This window comes from Streptopelia decaocto (assembly GCF_964273445.1).
Source record: "Streptopelia decaocto genome assembly, chromosome: 4".
Taxonomy (NCBI): domain Eukaryota; kingdom Metazoa; phylum Chordata; class Aves; order Columbiformes; family Columbidae; genus Streptopelia; species Streptopelia decaocto.
Window position 1 is genome coordinate 73,917,557 of NC_138658.1, and position 16,369 is coordinate 73,933,925.

A 16,369-nucleotide genomic window follows, 5' to 3' on the forward strand; every position below is an offset into this window, starting at 1 on the left:
AACATAAAGTGTCCTCTAGAATGCTGTGACTTCTTTTGCTTAAACAAGATTAAAGCAAAAGTAATTCATTTTGAGTCAATGGTGTTATACCAGCCTAAAACTGCAGCAAGAGAGGGCAGGTGATGAGCAGCTCTCTGCCAGCTGACACGGTTTGCGAACAGATGGTGCATTTCACAGCTCTCCCTCACTTCTCATATAGAAAAAGAAGGTAAGAACCAACCCACAAAGTTTTAATTCAACTTGTAAGAGAAATCAGCTTGGCAAATACAGAAAATTTGGGAATTTTACATCGCCATCTTAATCATGCTGAAAAAAAGGTTCAATTCCTGTATATGATCTGGCATCATTAAAGTAGTGCACACCCCTTGCCAGTATTACTGAAGAACGTATCGGTAACTTTAATGCTTACCTCCTTAAATATATAGATATAAATATATTAGTTACTGGTTTTACTTTGAGTCAGTAATACAAAATATGCTTGCCAATGTAAACCAACACAATTTTTAAGAATGCTTTACATAAAGTAACTTTCAGTGTGCAAAATGCTTATGAAGATTTAAATCATTTACATCAGCATTTATTGGAAGAAGTTGCTCAGATATTTGCTTTAAAAGTTTCATATTGCACACTAAGTAAAATCAGCTGAAATCTAGGCCTTCTTATATTTTACTTTAATTTATGTACGTGTAAATAATATACAGTTAAAACAAACATTGCAATTGACTGAATATACATTTAAGCCAAAGTTGTAAAATACAGGAATCTGTGCACTTTAGATGTTTTAATTTTATTTTAATCATAGCTGCCAGTAAAATAATTTAACAGGGGAATTAGCTCAGTAAATGTAAAATTAGGCTATTTATTCTATAAGAGTTAGGTTACTCAGGCAAACTCACATCCTGGGGTTGCATGAATAAGAAATTGTTATTGGATTTGGCACAGGCAGATTCCAGGTTAATTCTTGCAACAGTTTATGTCATTCTGAATATCATTCCCTTCACAAACTGCCTCCTATACATAAGTCAGGCAGCTGCTAATTTGCTCATTTTACATGAAAAATGGAGACAGAAATTTTCTCTGGATTTCAAGTAGTCCACTGACATCTCTGTTCCACAATACCCCCTCAGTGCTGATCACTATCTCTAATTCACCTTAATTACTGAATGATACAATTCTGATTTCCTGTTCCCAATCCTTATATCAGTTTTTAAAATAGGTTCCCTCTTTATGCCACTAAAATGCTTTCATATCATTGAAGTGAGATTAGGGGCACGGTACAGTTGGTCTTTATGTTTTACCTATTCTGTGCAAAAATTAAAGTGTCCTGCATTATGCAAGAATAATTATGCGCAAAGACAATTTTGTAAACTCATCAGCAAAGGATGTGCTTAGGACCTAAATTAAATTTTACCTCAAAGCATTTGCCTCTGAAAAGAACAAACCTCAAATCATCTTTAACAGCAGTAGTTCCTATAAAGTTTTCCCAATGAAACATTAGAGGTTGGCTAACCTGCTTTTCCTTTCCTACTGAAAAGATTAAAGTTTCCTAGGGAAGCTAAATTTGCTAGACAAGCTCTTGGCTTTGCAAAGGAAGATTTGAAGACCCCAGTGTTTGGTTTACCAAAGGAATAAACAGTAGTAATAAAACTCCTTGCACACATTATTCAAAGTTAGAAAAGCTCCCACCTGCCAGCGAACACATTTTTTATTCTTTGTCCTTATTTTTCTCTCTGACAGGAAGGAAAACGGTCATTAGTGAAAGTTTTGGTAGCTTTGTAAACAAGGCTTTCATCCTCCCAGAATTTCATTCAGCTCTCCTATGCAATGATACAAAGAGCATCACTGAGTCATCAGGGAGGAATATCTATCCATCACAACTGATCAATCCCCAATACATGCCAGTGAGCAGAAGATGGAACGGTCTGCATCCTCTACCCAATTCCTCAAAGCCACCCAGTCACCTGAGAATAGAAGTACTTCATCAATCAGACCATGGACTACCTCTGCTGAAAACGCAGAGATTGCACTCCCTTTGCCTTTGATTTATAGAGTATGCATTGCTGCCTTTTAGTGCCTTTCGCTGAGATATGACAAGACCCCACACAGAGCTGGTAAAGAGCTTTTAAATTAACCAGAACAGCAAGATTTGTGTTATCCCTAGGGGCCAAAATCTTCATATGATCCTTCTTCTGCCCTTTAGCATGAGAGCTCTGACATCTTGACAACTTTAATAGATACCCAAGAGGCAGAGCAAGAAAGGAAGGTCTTCATAGTCCATCTTGTCTTTTTAAAAAGGCTGAGGGATATTAAAACAGTGAAGCAATAACACTTGGGGCCAAGGGAAACAGGTAACAAGACAGTGCTTTAAAGGAAAATAGCAACCTTTAGGTATTGAGACAAAAAAAAACCCACCAAGAAATTCAGTTTTCAATATCCCTGCCCACCTCACGTTCTTGTCACAGAAAAAAAAATCAAATCCTTTGATTTATGATTTCAAAGGTTAAATCTCAGTTACATGTCCTGGAATTTGATTTCCTGCTTAATTTTATATCTTCCACAATTTACTTTTGAATTTTATTTCGTCTTTAAAATAGATCTTATAATTGGCCTATTGCCAATGCACAACTTCATAAACACTCTGGATAAAGCAAATAAAAACAGTAGCAGATAATATATTAAAATAAAACCCCTGTCCTGTATAAATGGGCATTGTCCACAGTTAACAATGATAAATATATAAATAACACCATCTATCTTTAATCACAGAGTACTTCAGGAAAATGATGGCCCAGCACTACTGTAATTAAATTAACGAAAGTTTATCAGTTGAGTTCAAGTGGACCAGAGTCTGCCCTTTTCACAGTGTGAGATAAATGCTGAAGGATCAGTTTAAGAACCAGTAAATAGACCACCTCTGCAACAAGATGTGATCATTGCTTTACAGGTGACATTAACTCTAAGACTTCAGAACAGTAAGGAAATCATTTTTCACAGGTGACTAAGACAACACATGCAACTTATTCTGTGAGCCCTATGGTTAACAATTAAAAAGCTAACAAACGTCCCCCCAAAACCCATATTCTCATGTTTTCTCCCTCCACCCCCAGATCTATAGAGACAGTTAAAGATAGAGATGAGACAGGAGGTTACTCACCGTCGAGGAGTCACCGGTTCCGGCCTCAAGCGTAGCTCCCTCAGCACAGGTGGGTGGGTGGGTAGAAAGTTGACTAGCCCTGCCCCCATCTATGACATCACACTCTACCTCATAAAAGGTAGTGAAAGTGCTCTGAACTCCAGTCTGATTTCCGAGAGATACAGAAAAGAGATAGTGAGAGAGAGAGCAAGAGAAATATTGTGCCGTAGCGTAGAGATGAGGAGAGGGGACAACGTGTGCTGAAGGAGCTATGCTTGGTCAAGGAAACAGGGACTCTTCCACGATGAGTAACCCCGCTGTCTGGTGGTTCCTCTTACTTGCTCCCATAGCACAGGTTAAGCATGCAAGACCTACAGGGTAGGCTGATTGGGAAAGGGGAGAAATTTTGGCACCTTTTTTAACGAAAACCAGAAAGGATAGAAAGCTATATCTCTATTAAAAGCTAATTAGCATCAGATTGGGTATTAATTAGGTTAATAGACTTCCAATAACATAATTTTATATATGGTTTTGAACAGCTGAGCTGCACAAAACCATAAACACTGATGGAAGCAGCTGAAATTCCAGTGAATACAACTGGAATTACACTTGCATCCACCAATTCTGAATAAAAAATATGCATTCCAGCCCTCTGGGCTGACCCTTGAGTAGAGTTAAGCCAAAGGGTAGACCACCAAAACCACTATATGAAGGAGGTCAAGAAAGAATTGTGGTTTTGTTGCATTGAAAATGAGAACTGACAAACTGTGCTGAAAGAACAAGTGAGGGAAGTATACAAATTTTGGGCATACATTTATTTACAGAGCACACTTTAAAGTTCCAGAAAATATCAACAAAATTGTAAAGAATTGTGATGCTTTTAGAGACTGTACATTTTTAGACAGTGATGACCTTACAGGCTGAAGCACATTTGTTTTTCAAACAACTTCCTAAGAACTGAAACTGGAGGTCTTAAAATGGGATATTCATTCTAATTTATTGTAAATGGAATTTTTATCATCCAAATTCTGGAAAAGAAAGTCTGAGAGTAAACATAATTGCTTATGTTATCCACTGGGATTGTCTTAATAACCTAGCTGTATGCTAAAATTGAAAAAAATAGTATATGCTGACAAACCTAACTCCATTAAATAAAACTGCACAGAGAACGGGGGACTCTTCAGTGCCAGTAAAGAGTGCTAGCATAAGATCCTGCCTTTTGGAAGAGGAAAAATGAGTGCTCCTTAAATCTCTTTTAAGAGTGTTAACAGCACAGAGTTAATATCAACATTTTCCCTTAGGCTTTTTGTTGCTACAAGGATCATGTAATCTATAATCTAGTAATTATTATTTTTTCAGTCCTCGTAATGATTAATGTGTATTCCCTGCTCTGTTTGTTTGGTCTTTGATTTTCTTTTATTTTCTTTCCTTCTATTTAAAAGAGTGTGACTAATGTCTAGTACCAGTCACTTCACCTAACAAGAGAAGGCACATCTTTTTCTTCTTAACCTTCAAAACTTTTAATATAATCTAATCCTGCAGTATCTGTAGATGCCACTTTAAACCAGTGTATTTGTGGATTTAAAAAATCAACAAATCAGTTAGTCCAGTTGACTAAATGAAGAGCTATTGTGACTGTTAGAGATGATATATAACTTCAGGAACACAATGCAAAACTAGGTTGCATCTGAGTAACGTAAAGAGATGATAGTGCTGTGAATTTCAGTTCATAATTGAATTAAATACATGTCTATCTGATTTCTCATTACATCATCTTGATTTCAAGATACTTGCATATATGAAGACAGAGAGGAGGAAAAACACCTCTGGTATTATCATGTGTGTCTACTAGTCCAAAGACAAAAGAGAAATTGAACTTTTAAAGGCTTTTATGGTAAAAAGTACCAAGTAGAAGTCAGTTAAATCATAGCTTAGGTAACCTATGACTGACTATTGCACCACGATTGTTTTTGCCAAATAAAGTAGGAATACATTTTGATCCCCTGTGACCACCAGACTTCATGAAGCCTAAGCAAGCTTGCTCATTCTGATGAAGAGAAGGATGTTCAGATGATATATCCTTAAATATGAGAAATATTACACTAGTAGTACCAGTTCTAAGAGTACTCCTAAAGAGTAACAAATTGTCTTTTATTGGAATAGAAACAGCAGCACAATTGAATTCCAGAAGACTGAGAATGGCCACAAATATTCTGCAGTAACACCACAAGATGAGAAATATGGTAGCTTCCATCATGGCAATGTAATATGAGCAGATTGATAGATAAGGTAGCAGATAATACCCCAGATAGTACTTTGGACTAGCACTGCTCAAATCTGAAATCTTGTTTTGAACTGTTTAGGATGATACCCGCAGTTGATAAAGAAAAAATTAAGGGAAGAGCAAAAAAGATATGACATTTGTGAACATACACTAGCACACATTACTCACCTAAATAGTGAACAAGAGCAGAGAGAGAATATACCTAGGTGAAAACGTGTTAAAAATGTATATACATTCAAGAAAGGAGGGGAATCTTCCAAGTATTCCAAGGAATACATCTAAGATTAAACGAATGCATGGAAATGCAAAGACAGTAAATGAAGACTTCAAGTATTTTCTTAAGTGTTGTAAGCTCAGCATAAAGCATAGGAAACTATGTAAACACAGATAGAGTAATTGATTTAATCATTTGTATCCCGCCACTAGAAACCAAGAAGAAAAAAAAGTCCATGTTCAGTTTGACATCAAAGACGTGTCAGAGAAAAGTACTTTCTGTCTTGCTTAAAAAGATGGACAGATGATGGGAAATGGGCAATCACCACTAAAGTACCAGTGGCTGCTTTTAAAGTTTCAGTATAGCAAAACTGTGAAAAGCTGAGGAGTGCCAACTGCACAGAAACATCGTACTGCTATACCTACCGAAGGCAAGAATGGATATATCTGAGTAAAGATGTAACTTCTCTAACTTTTTTGACAATGGGAACGCTGAATCTAGCTGCAGGTATAAAGAAGGATGAAAATGTTTCTGCCATCTTTTGGATCAGATAGTGATGCTATAATCCAGTTTTATACAGCTTTAATTTGGTCTTTGATGAGATTTAGGACAAATCACTTGTATGTTTCGCCTCATTTTCTAATGATACTATTACCTACCTGGTAACCCAGCTCACAAGGTATATTGATGATGTCTTAGTAAAAATTAGAAAGAATTGATGTTTAAAGAAAGCATTGGAGAGTATCTAACAGTAAGAGGTTAGGATTGTTTTTTTCTGATACTGGACAGCTTTTTACTTTGACTCCATATGTCTTGATGACTTCATATCAATGCCTTGAATAAAATATACAAAAGAAACATTTTTTTTATGCTGTTGCTTAGAAATATTTTTCTGTTTCTCCTATGAGGTAAATATAATAATAATAATAATAATAATAATAATAATAATAATAATAATAATAATAATAATAATATGTTCCAAGTGTGAAAAAAATATTTCAGAGTTAAAGATATAATGCCACTTCCAACGTTCCTCGCTCAGTCTGATCTCTTCCTGAAGGCTACGACCTCCTACATGCAATGGAAATACATTCCTATTGTGAATTACATTAAGCACTTTGTTGTAAACTGGTTTGTTCAGTATTTGCAATTGCTTCTGCTCAGGCTGGGAAAACCTGTTGATGTTTTCCCTTGAGGGTATATCTTCTTGTCTGTGTTTCCATGTGTATGCTGCTCATCTGCAACTCAGGTTGTCAAGAACTGTAATTAAAGTGAAAGAAACTGATGAGTCTGAACTGAAGTTGTTATTCTTTCAGTATCTGCAGAAGCATCATCTGATAGTACTTTAGTACTATCATCTGATAGAACTTTAGAAGTCACATTAAGTCTCATCACTATCCAGATCAGGAAGGTAAATAATTGCAAGAACTGAAAGATGTACTTTTATATAAGAAACACAGTCCAATAACTCCTATTTTGTGTTAAATCTGTCATTATGTAAATTCAGTTCTCCATATTTCCATGTGCAAGAAACCTAATTTTGCTTTAAAACCACAGGATATACCTATCTGCAAATCTAAGAAGGCCAACTGAAAGACCCCAGTGGAAATAAATTCTTATTTAATACAAAATTGTGAAGCTTTGTCCCAAATCACCTCCTTTACAGGCAGTAAGACAGTAAAAGAAGCAAACATGAGATAGCACTGAAGTCCTCTCTTTCCTCATAGTAATTTTTACAGGAATATTCCTTTAGGAACATACCTTAGAGTACATTAGAATGGTCTCTAAGCTTTGCTAATTATTGCAGGGCTGGTGTAGTTTGTGTATCAGAAAGCCGTAATATAGGAAAACAAGCTGGACTGAAGCCATAACACTGCTGTAGCAGGCGAGCTTTGGATTTCAGAGTGGTCACTATTATTAAAACAAATGAAGTATGTAATGAAGCATATATATTAGTGTTTCCTTCAATTCTCTAATATTTTTCTATCTTGATATTTGTTTCAAGCCTTAATCTTGAACCTGTAACACTTTGCTTTGTTCTCATGGAACTAAATGGCTTAACATTATTTGATATCAGAAATGCTTTTCTTTGCAGAAGACTCTTCTAATGAGAAATTTCAATAAATGTAAGCTTCAGAAATTAATGAAATTTGTTACCTGATAAAGCACAAGAACATGTAGCCAAAATGGATGTTAATAAGGATAAAAGTCTGACCTGTCTAAATTTTGACCTTCTAAATGCAGACAAATAGGTGGTGTGTCTCCATGAATATATTCTAATGAGACAACTGCAGTGTGATTTTCCTTTGCAAATGAAATTCTAGATAACATCTTTCCACTTATGCAGGATATATTGTTTCATATTTATGTGTGTGTTTATATGGGCATTTATATACAACAAGATCTTTTCTTAGTCCTTAAAATAGCCAGAACATTGTAGCTTCAAAAGAACTGAGATTGTTTCATAAGAAATATTGTTGAATTTTTCAGTTATTTCGTAAGCTTCATTTAACTATTTTTCCTTACATAATGTAAACTCAGCCCACCACCAATCCACCTTCACTCATCTGCTTCAAAGAAATAATCATAACACTAATAAAAATAAATCAACCTCTCCAAAGTCTTCTGTGCTTTTCTTTAGGTGGATCATACTTACGATCCCCAGGTTCCCAAAGCTCAGGGTATATACCGATTAATACTATTCTTGTCCAATCCAGCAACAGTTACAACGGCAAACCATGTGAACTCACCGACGTAGAAATAAGATCCTATGGGAACTTTCACTGAGCTGAATCAAAACGCTGTGCAAATATCACTTGAAAAAGACCTCTGGAGGTCTCTTGTACAACTTTTGACTTGAAATGACTTGATTATCAACATTAGATCTGCTCAGCTGCTGCATTGTCCCCCTGGGATTTGAACCCCTTCAAGGATGCCAATTGCTTAAAGTCTCTGGGCTCCTGGTCCGCACTGCTTTTACTGGAAAGCAATAGGTATACTTCATCTAATGAATTAAATTTTTATTATTTTTACATATTTGGAACAGGTATTGTAAATGGCTTTAAAGACACTATAGATACATTTATTTATGTAATTTTTTTTCTTTATTTGTGTTTGAGCTGTTTCATAGGATAACTGGGAATTCTTCACCATTTTAACTTTCAGAAAGCCCTCAGACAGTATTTCCATAAAATACATAATATATAATGAATATATGACCATTAGGATTTTTATCAGCACTCATGTTGATTAAGCTGCATAACTCACTGATGTCTTCATCCTTTAGGAGTAGTAAATTGACTCAGTGTCAGGATGATAAAATTTTTATGTTACCACATCATCAGGTAGTCCCTTTCTTGGACAGTGTATTGAGGGACACAGCCTGTGCCAGCAGGACTTGGAGACTCCTGTATTAGTCACAAATAGAATAGCTCAGACAATTTCTTCTAGATAAAGGCTTATCAAAACCTGTATATTTGTAAGTATCATGTGCTTCATATAGCCATATATTTTGGAACAGAATAGACTTACTATGGCTTTATTTTACCCTCAGATCTATCAATATATCTGCTTACATTCAAACACATACGCAGAAGATACTTAAATATATCTCAATACCAAAAGTCACAGCTGAAAAATCTCCCTGTATTTTTCATTTCTTCCAAAGCAGATGGCATGAGCTAGTTGAATAGAAAGTATTAATAGATCCAGGCCTCTCACTTTCCCCATCTAGCCCCAGCCATTCCATCCTGGAAGCTGTGGTTTTACAGTGGTAACTTCAGAGTTGCAATAAAGACCCCAAGTTTTTCTTTTCTCTCCTTGCTTGTTCTACTAGGAGAGTAGAGATTATTGTGGAGTCCAACCAACTTTCTGGTCCTGACTTTATCTCAGTCCTTTCCCACAACTGAAATGCTTTGATTTCATATTCCTATCTTACTTTTGGTTTGGCTTTTTCTTCCCATGACCTTTTCCTATCTCACATTTCAAGTTCTTTGGCTTACTTTATTCTTTCCAAAGTCCTCCCCTTTATCTGCTGTTTTCGTTCCAAGTCTCAAAACTGAACTCCTTCCCATCAATGCCAACCTAAACAAATATAATTCCATGAGTCCTGTCTCACATTATTTCCACAGTATTGGTACATATGGTACACTGTTCATATTTGCAAAGTCCCGTTTTTGCCATTATAACTTCTTACTCCAATCTTGTGGTGAAACAGTGGGTAAACATGAAAAGCAACTTAAAGGAGAGGGAGAGGGAGAGGGAGAGGGAGAGGGAGAGGGAAAGGGAAAGGGAAAGGGAAAGGGAAAGGGAAAGGGAAAGGGAAAGGGAAAGGGAAAGGGAAAGGGAAAGGGAAAGGGAAAGGGAAAGGGAAAGGGAAAGGGAAAGGACCGAAATTAAAAAAACCACAATCACAAAAGTGAAATTATATTCTTAAGCAATCTAGCAATTATTTAATGGTCCCTAGGTCCATCTTCCACTTCCCTTTACCAACTTGAATATATTCATGTGTGTTATAACCTTTTGTCATGTATTACCACAACCCAAACCCTAGTCTTGCAATCATAGAATCACAGAATCACAGAATTGACTGGGTTGGAAAAGACCTCAAAGATCATCGAGTCCAACCCTTGGTCCAACTCTAGTCCGTTTACTAGATCATGGCACTAAGTGCCATGTCCAATCTCAGTTTAAAAACCTCCAGGGACAGCGAGTCCACCACCTCCCTGGGCAGCCATTCCAATGCCTGACCACTCTCTCTGGAAATAATTTCTTTCTAATATCCAGCCTAAATTTCCCCTGGCAGAGTTTAAGCCCATGCCCCCTTATCCTATTGCTAACTGTAGTCAGGTTAGACACCAGACTACATCTCTTCTTTGTGGTGTATAACTCTTTGACCACTGTTTGAACACGAACACAGCAATTATTTAGGAATAACTGCTTACACTCAGCTCCAAGTAAAATGAAACATTAGCGGACAAAATAAAAAAATTCTATTAGTGGTATCTATTAATCACTAAGATCAGCCTGGTCTTAGCTCAGGTGTTTCCTACTGAGAACAGTGACAGCTTGCCAGTCCAAGCAGCCCATCCCAGAAATACCTACAAAGCCTGGTTTATTAGACTGTTTCTGTGAGTATACTTCATGAAGCACTTTTCCATTTCTGTCAGAAATTAAAATTAAAACTTATTTTGTTGCTAGCTAAGTAATAGGAGTAACCTTTTTGCACTCCTGAGAATCTTGAAGAAAGGAATATGATTTGTCAGTTTGCCAACTCTCCCTTCAGCAAATTTTCTTTTACACAATGCTAAATTCTTGCCTGATTCAGGAGGAATTAAATTGCTTTATTTACCAAACTCTAAACCAACATTTTCTCCATCCTCTTAACCATTTTAAATGCAAAGATTCCCTCTGATTGCCCTACTTGAAAACAAACAAAGGAAAAACCCCAGAAAGACTTTCTGATGTGGGGAAATGAAATACCACGTCAGTGGCTCTTAAGTAACTGCTTATGCACAAGCTGTTAATCCAAATTCACTGCAAGGTGGCCTCACTCACTTTTAACAGCAGGTGAACTTCAAATTACTCGACTTTTCTTTGAGTCTATAGAATTTATAAGGAGCAACTTGAAACTTCACTACACATATGCAAAATAACTTGTTTTTACAGCACGAGGTAGTTTAGGGTGATCCGGCCTCAAATGAAGGAAATGTAAGAGCTTTAAAACATTTTGGTTTAATAGAGGTAAAGTGAGAGGGAAACTTTGTCGGCTCACTTAAGTAATTGCTGGATGGACAATGTTATTCTGTGATAAATAATAAGAGATTCATTCTTTTTTGATGAGAACTATCTATTTCTGGTTACCTTATTCTTATCACTGATCAAGAATAAACGTACAGTTATTTTTCAGTATATCTCACATCTGCTAATATTTTTATGTATCCAACCTCCCAGTCCAGCTGTTAGAGGAATTTTCATCATGTCCTACCGAAAGTTAACGAAGTGGCTCCAACTCTTTGACCTTCCTTTTTTCCCCCCAAAGTCCTCACTTAACTTTACCAAGCAAGAACTCCTAGATAAAGTCTTAACTAGTCTGGCATCTTCAAAATGTTATAAGAATCCTTCTCTTATTATTGTAGCTGAGCCTATTATGCTAAGATAAATGGGCCCTTGAAAGTAATTGGAAATTGCAGGCAGCTAAAGTGTATGTTTGGAGTGTGCTTTGGCTATTGATTCAGTATTTTTGGACAGCGTTCAAAGGTACGTGGCTGTTACTCTGTATGACACTGCAGATCTATCTGGCTTAGAAGTTTCAGACTCTTTGGGCAAATTTTCTGATAATACAGCTGATTATTTCTGTAGAGTTCTATATCAAACCTGAACACAATAGGGGGCTGCCTTGGATAAGGGATTTGCTTAGGTTCTGTTCAATATTATCCTGCAGGAAAGACTGTAACAAAGCTACAAACATAAACAAGAATTTTTTAAAATGTAAGCTCATAGCCTAAACAGAGAGTAGGTAAATGAGCTGATCGGCTTTGGAACAGCAGTAAACAGAACAAGTGGATATTTATCCTACGGTAAGAAATGAATACATAGATCTGTTTTATTGTAATGGTCTAGCTAACAAGAGTCAGATGGGAGTACTAAAAAATAAAGCAGCCCTAGAGTTAGAAGAAGTCTGAATTTTTATCCAAATAAGAAACACCATGGTTAAAACTAACTCTGTTCAACAAAATATCATGTAAGGCTATCTATCAGCATGACCTAAGTAGATGTAAATGTATTTACTTCACTGACAGTAGCATATGCTCAGCACCTCAAAGGATTCATTCCAATACCATGGTGCAACTCATTATGAAGCAAATATGCATTACATTAAGTAAACTAAGGCAAAAAACAAAGAAAATTATTTTGAAGTGCTTTTAGTCTGTGATTTTATTAAGGGAGGTTGTTTACTCTTAGAGGGGAATTAGAAATTGAATATTCAAATTTAAAGTAACAGAAACATATATCTGTTCATGGACCAAGGTCAAAGAGACTTTTATTAGAAACAAGAATATGATCTGCACAGATTATAAAGTTTTTTAAAGTGTTTTGCATTTTTTGAATATTAATTCCTTTTTAGTTTATCTAACTTCCACTACACCTCTTTTCTCTACTTTCTTCCTCATAATCTTCTTCAGGTTTACTCGATTTCTCACTGGAGAACAGGTATCACATATTCTTTTCCTTATTTTTAATTTCAAAATTCAATTGGAATCAGGAATTAAGAGTCTCACCTTATAATATAAAGGGCCAAGTCAACAGATAGTCTAAATTGGCCTTGCTCCATTGATATTAATGAGGTCAGGCTGATGTGTGCTAGCTCTCAATTGCCAGATCTTACTTATCTGGTGAACATAATTTTGCTATCTGCATGCAGAGAATTTGATGGGAAAGATCAAAGGAGAGAAAAAGCTGGGGGAAAAGGAATAGAAGAAAGAAAGGGGAAAAAAACAGTGGGTTCTTTACTGAAATAATTTACACTTCAGGAGTTTGACATTTTCTTACTTTTTGATCTGTTTTTCTATTTGCAGCAAAGTCAGTGATGCCAAAAAGAACCACTTCATATGCTATGCTAGTATCATATCAATCTATAGAGGAAAAAGCAAACAAGATCAGCTTTATCCTTATTTTAAGAGATAAACCATACTGAACTACTGAATCTTGTGGGAAAAAAATAGAAGTTTCAGCAAAAGATATATAGCACATTATATGTTATGTACACAGTATTTTTGAAGTTGTTGCAACACATTTTTCTCTAACAGAGCTATAAGAACTGTGGGGTGGCTTTCATCTGTCTGTTAGGTTTTAATTGGGTTTATGTCTCTTTTCTTTTTACACAAATATACATATGCCCACACATAGATTCATATATACATATGCATATATTCATTTCATTTATAAATATTGATTAATACTCTTAATGATGCAAAAAAATTAAGCAGCAAGTCTACTCCCCATAATAATTCTGAATCATAACTCATCTTTTAGATTGGTCTGAATTGTATTGTGGTTCTTTTAAAACACAGTAGTAAATTACAATATTGTAATAATTTTCCTGGTGCTTTATATTTACATCAAAACATTTAAATATAGCACATTCACATAAACTTCTATAGTCATAGGTTGGGAGTCTTGAATTCTGGATTTTTCTTATGCTTCTAACATTGTACTGTATGCGAGTTGCCAAATAATGGTATTTCATTTTAACGTAAATAAAATACTGCTTATTTGTAAACGGCTATCCAAGAGAAAATGAAGAAGAAGATGGAAGCAGAAGCAGCAAGTAGACAAGCAGATGTAGATGTGCACTTGGATACCAGATCTCTGGATAGCAAAGGAGCATACAGTACCCAGCACCTTGAAGATAAAACACTATCAGGAAAGTGTTGTACTAACTGTGTTAGACCAGACAACAAGATAATGCTCTCAAAAAGGGATGCACAGGAGTTCAGCTCTCTATATCACCTCCTGCAACAGCAGAAGAAACAAGCTGGGCAATCCATCTTTTCTCTATGTTAGTACTACTGAGTCTTCGGAGCAGACCAAAATAATTTCTGTGGTTGAAGCTTGTTTTGTCTTTATCTGCAAGAGATCGCAAAAACCCAACCAAACAGAAACGTAATGGTGATGAAGCCTGGTAAGCAGCAGATGCTAACAATGCCAGACTGGAAATGATGAAGTCAAGCAGTTTGGCCACTTAAATTTCACAACGGATGATGATGTTCCAATAACGAATAGATGCTAGAGATTCACAATGGCTTATTCAGCATCCACACACACTGAATAAAGAGACTTGAAAAAGAAACACACAAAACCACAAAAGCCAAGCTGGTAGAAGCACTGATTTGGGTAACTGTTATAGATAGATGAATATGACAACTCAATGAGTATGAAAAGCTGGACCCAGATGGCAGTAGGTAAGAAAAGATCATAGCATTTACGATGCAGCACAGCTGGCAGCGAAACAAGGACAGATCACTCCATTAATATCAGGAAAATGGAAGAGGATCTTTTCACCGCTGTGGGAAGATCAAGGTATTAAAATTACATATGTACATACGTCAAGAAGTGAAGACCAATTGCAGGACAGACACAGGAACATTTAAGCAGCTCATTTTGGGATTGCATATATGACCTCAGAATGTTTGATCCAAGAAAGGCTGGCAAGTGTTTAAGACCTTCTATAGTGCTTTGCAAAAAATCAAAATGTTATGTGGTTGAGAACATTTGCTCTGACTTCTGACATGTTTGAGGAAGGCCAGTGATTTCACTGGGGAATATTATGGATGAAATGAAGGGCATAAGTTAGTTGTCCTAACAATCTTCATACTTGATTGGGCTTAAACATTTGAAGGGTGCTTTTTCAAAACTGCATTTGAAAACAATCTTGTTTCAAGTATCTTGGGTCTCACAAATCTCCATCATTTTGAAAACAGACTAAGGAGAGCGATACATATTATACATTTCAATACATATGGTCTGTGTTTGAGTTAGAAGATAAATGTGTCATGGGGCTAATACTAGGGTGATTAGTTGAAAGAACTAAACAAGAAAATAATGAAGAGCAGCAATTGCTACTGCGTGGTTCTAGTAATCTCCCAGAGGCACAGAGTCCAACATTAGGAGAATTAAAGAAAAAAAAACAGTTTAATAATATAGAAAGCTCATTGTTTATAATGTTACTACTGCTGCTCATTCTTGTCTTTATTTCTAAAAAAGATTGTAAAAAGTTTGTAGCATTCATTGAAAATAACTGAAATAACTAGATGGGAATTAGACTATATAGTCATTGTTCTTGCCAATAGTATTTGAAAACAGCACGTGCATCAAAAATTAAAATATTTTGCTGGCCTTCCAGAGTTTTTGCTAAACCTAGTGTGCATTGGAACCTGAGTGAATGAAATCCCATTAGTCAATACCATCTTAACAATATGCACTACATACAGAGCTGGCTTCTGCACAGAGGAAGGAAATTACTAGTGCTAACAAGGGAAAGAAGGTTTATAATGAGCAAATATACAAAAGCTCTAAATAATTATAATATTCACAGCTTGACAATGACTTTCTAGGCTATGAAATTACTTTTTTTTTTTTTTTTTTAAAAATGAAGATTTTACAAGGTTAGTATAAACAAAGGGTAATTGGAAAATCAAATTGCTCTACGCAAGTTATTGTAAGGTCTGGAATAATGGTGATAGCATTTTAAAAAGCTTGCTTATGAATCACTGTATTTTTGTTTTGTACACTATTGCCATCAAAAACGCTCCCTTTCAAGTGCTACATGGCAAACATAAATGGTTAAATACAAATACCAACTTACCCCTGAAACAATAAGTTCTCCACCCAGGTTCTGAACTTCTGCCTTCACTTTACTGCAGATATTGAGCTGGTGGCAGTAGAGGGCAATGCGCTGCAGGTAGGCCAGCAGATCCTGTTTGCAGGCGGAGTCAGGGCACTACAGACAAGAGAAGATTTGATTAGATACAGATGAATTTGTATAATTATAGAGAGGCAATCATAGGTGATAGTGGTAATGTGTGTATATTAGATGGATCCACTTTATCTTTACATGGGATACTTGATGAAATGTGAAAATTTGAGCTATACCTTTCATTTAACTCAAGACTTATGAATTGGAGCCTGAAGATGCACTATGCAATTTTGTAAAAAGAAGAAACTTCTCTGTCTGCCA

General features: G+C 35.9%; 1 protein-coding gene across 1 annotated transcript in view; it reads right to left on the reverse strand.

Moving 5' to 3' along the window:
- CTNNA2 (catenin alpha 2) overlaps positions 1 to 16,369 on the reverse strand; it is a 490,369-nt gene that overhangs the window by 11,959 nt on the left and 462,041 nt on the right. The window contains exon 17 of the mRNA XM_082051003.1: positions 15,998 to 16,132. Within this exon, the coding sequence (XP_081907129.1) occupies positions 15,998 to 16,132 (135 nt within the window). The remainder of the gene's footprint in view (positions 1 to 15,997; positions 16,133 to 16,369) is intronic.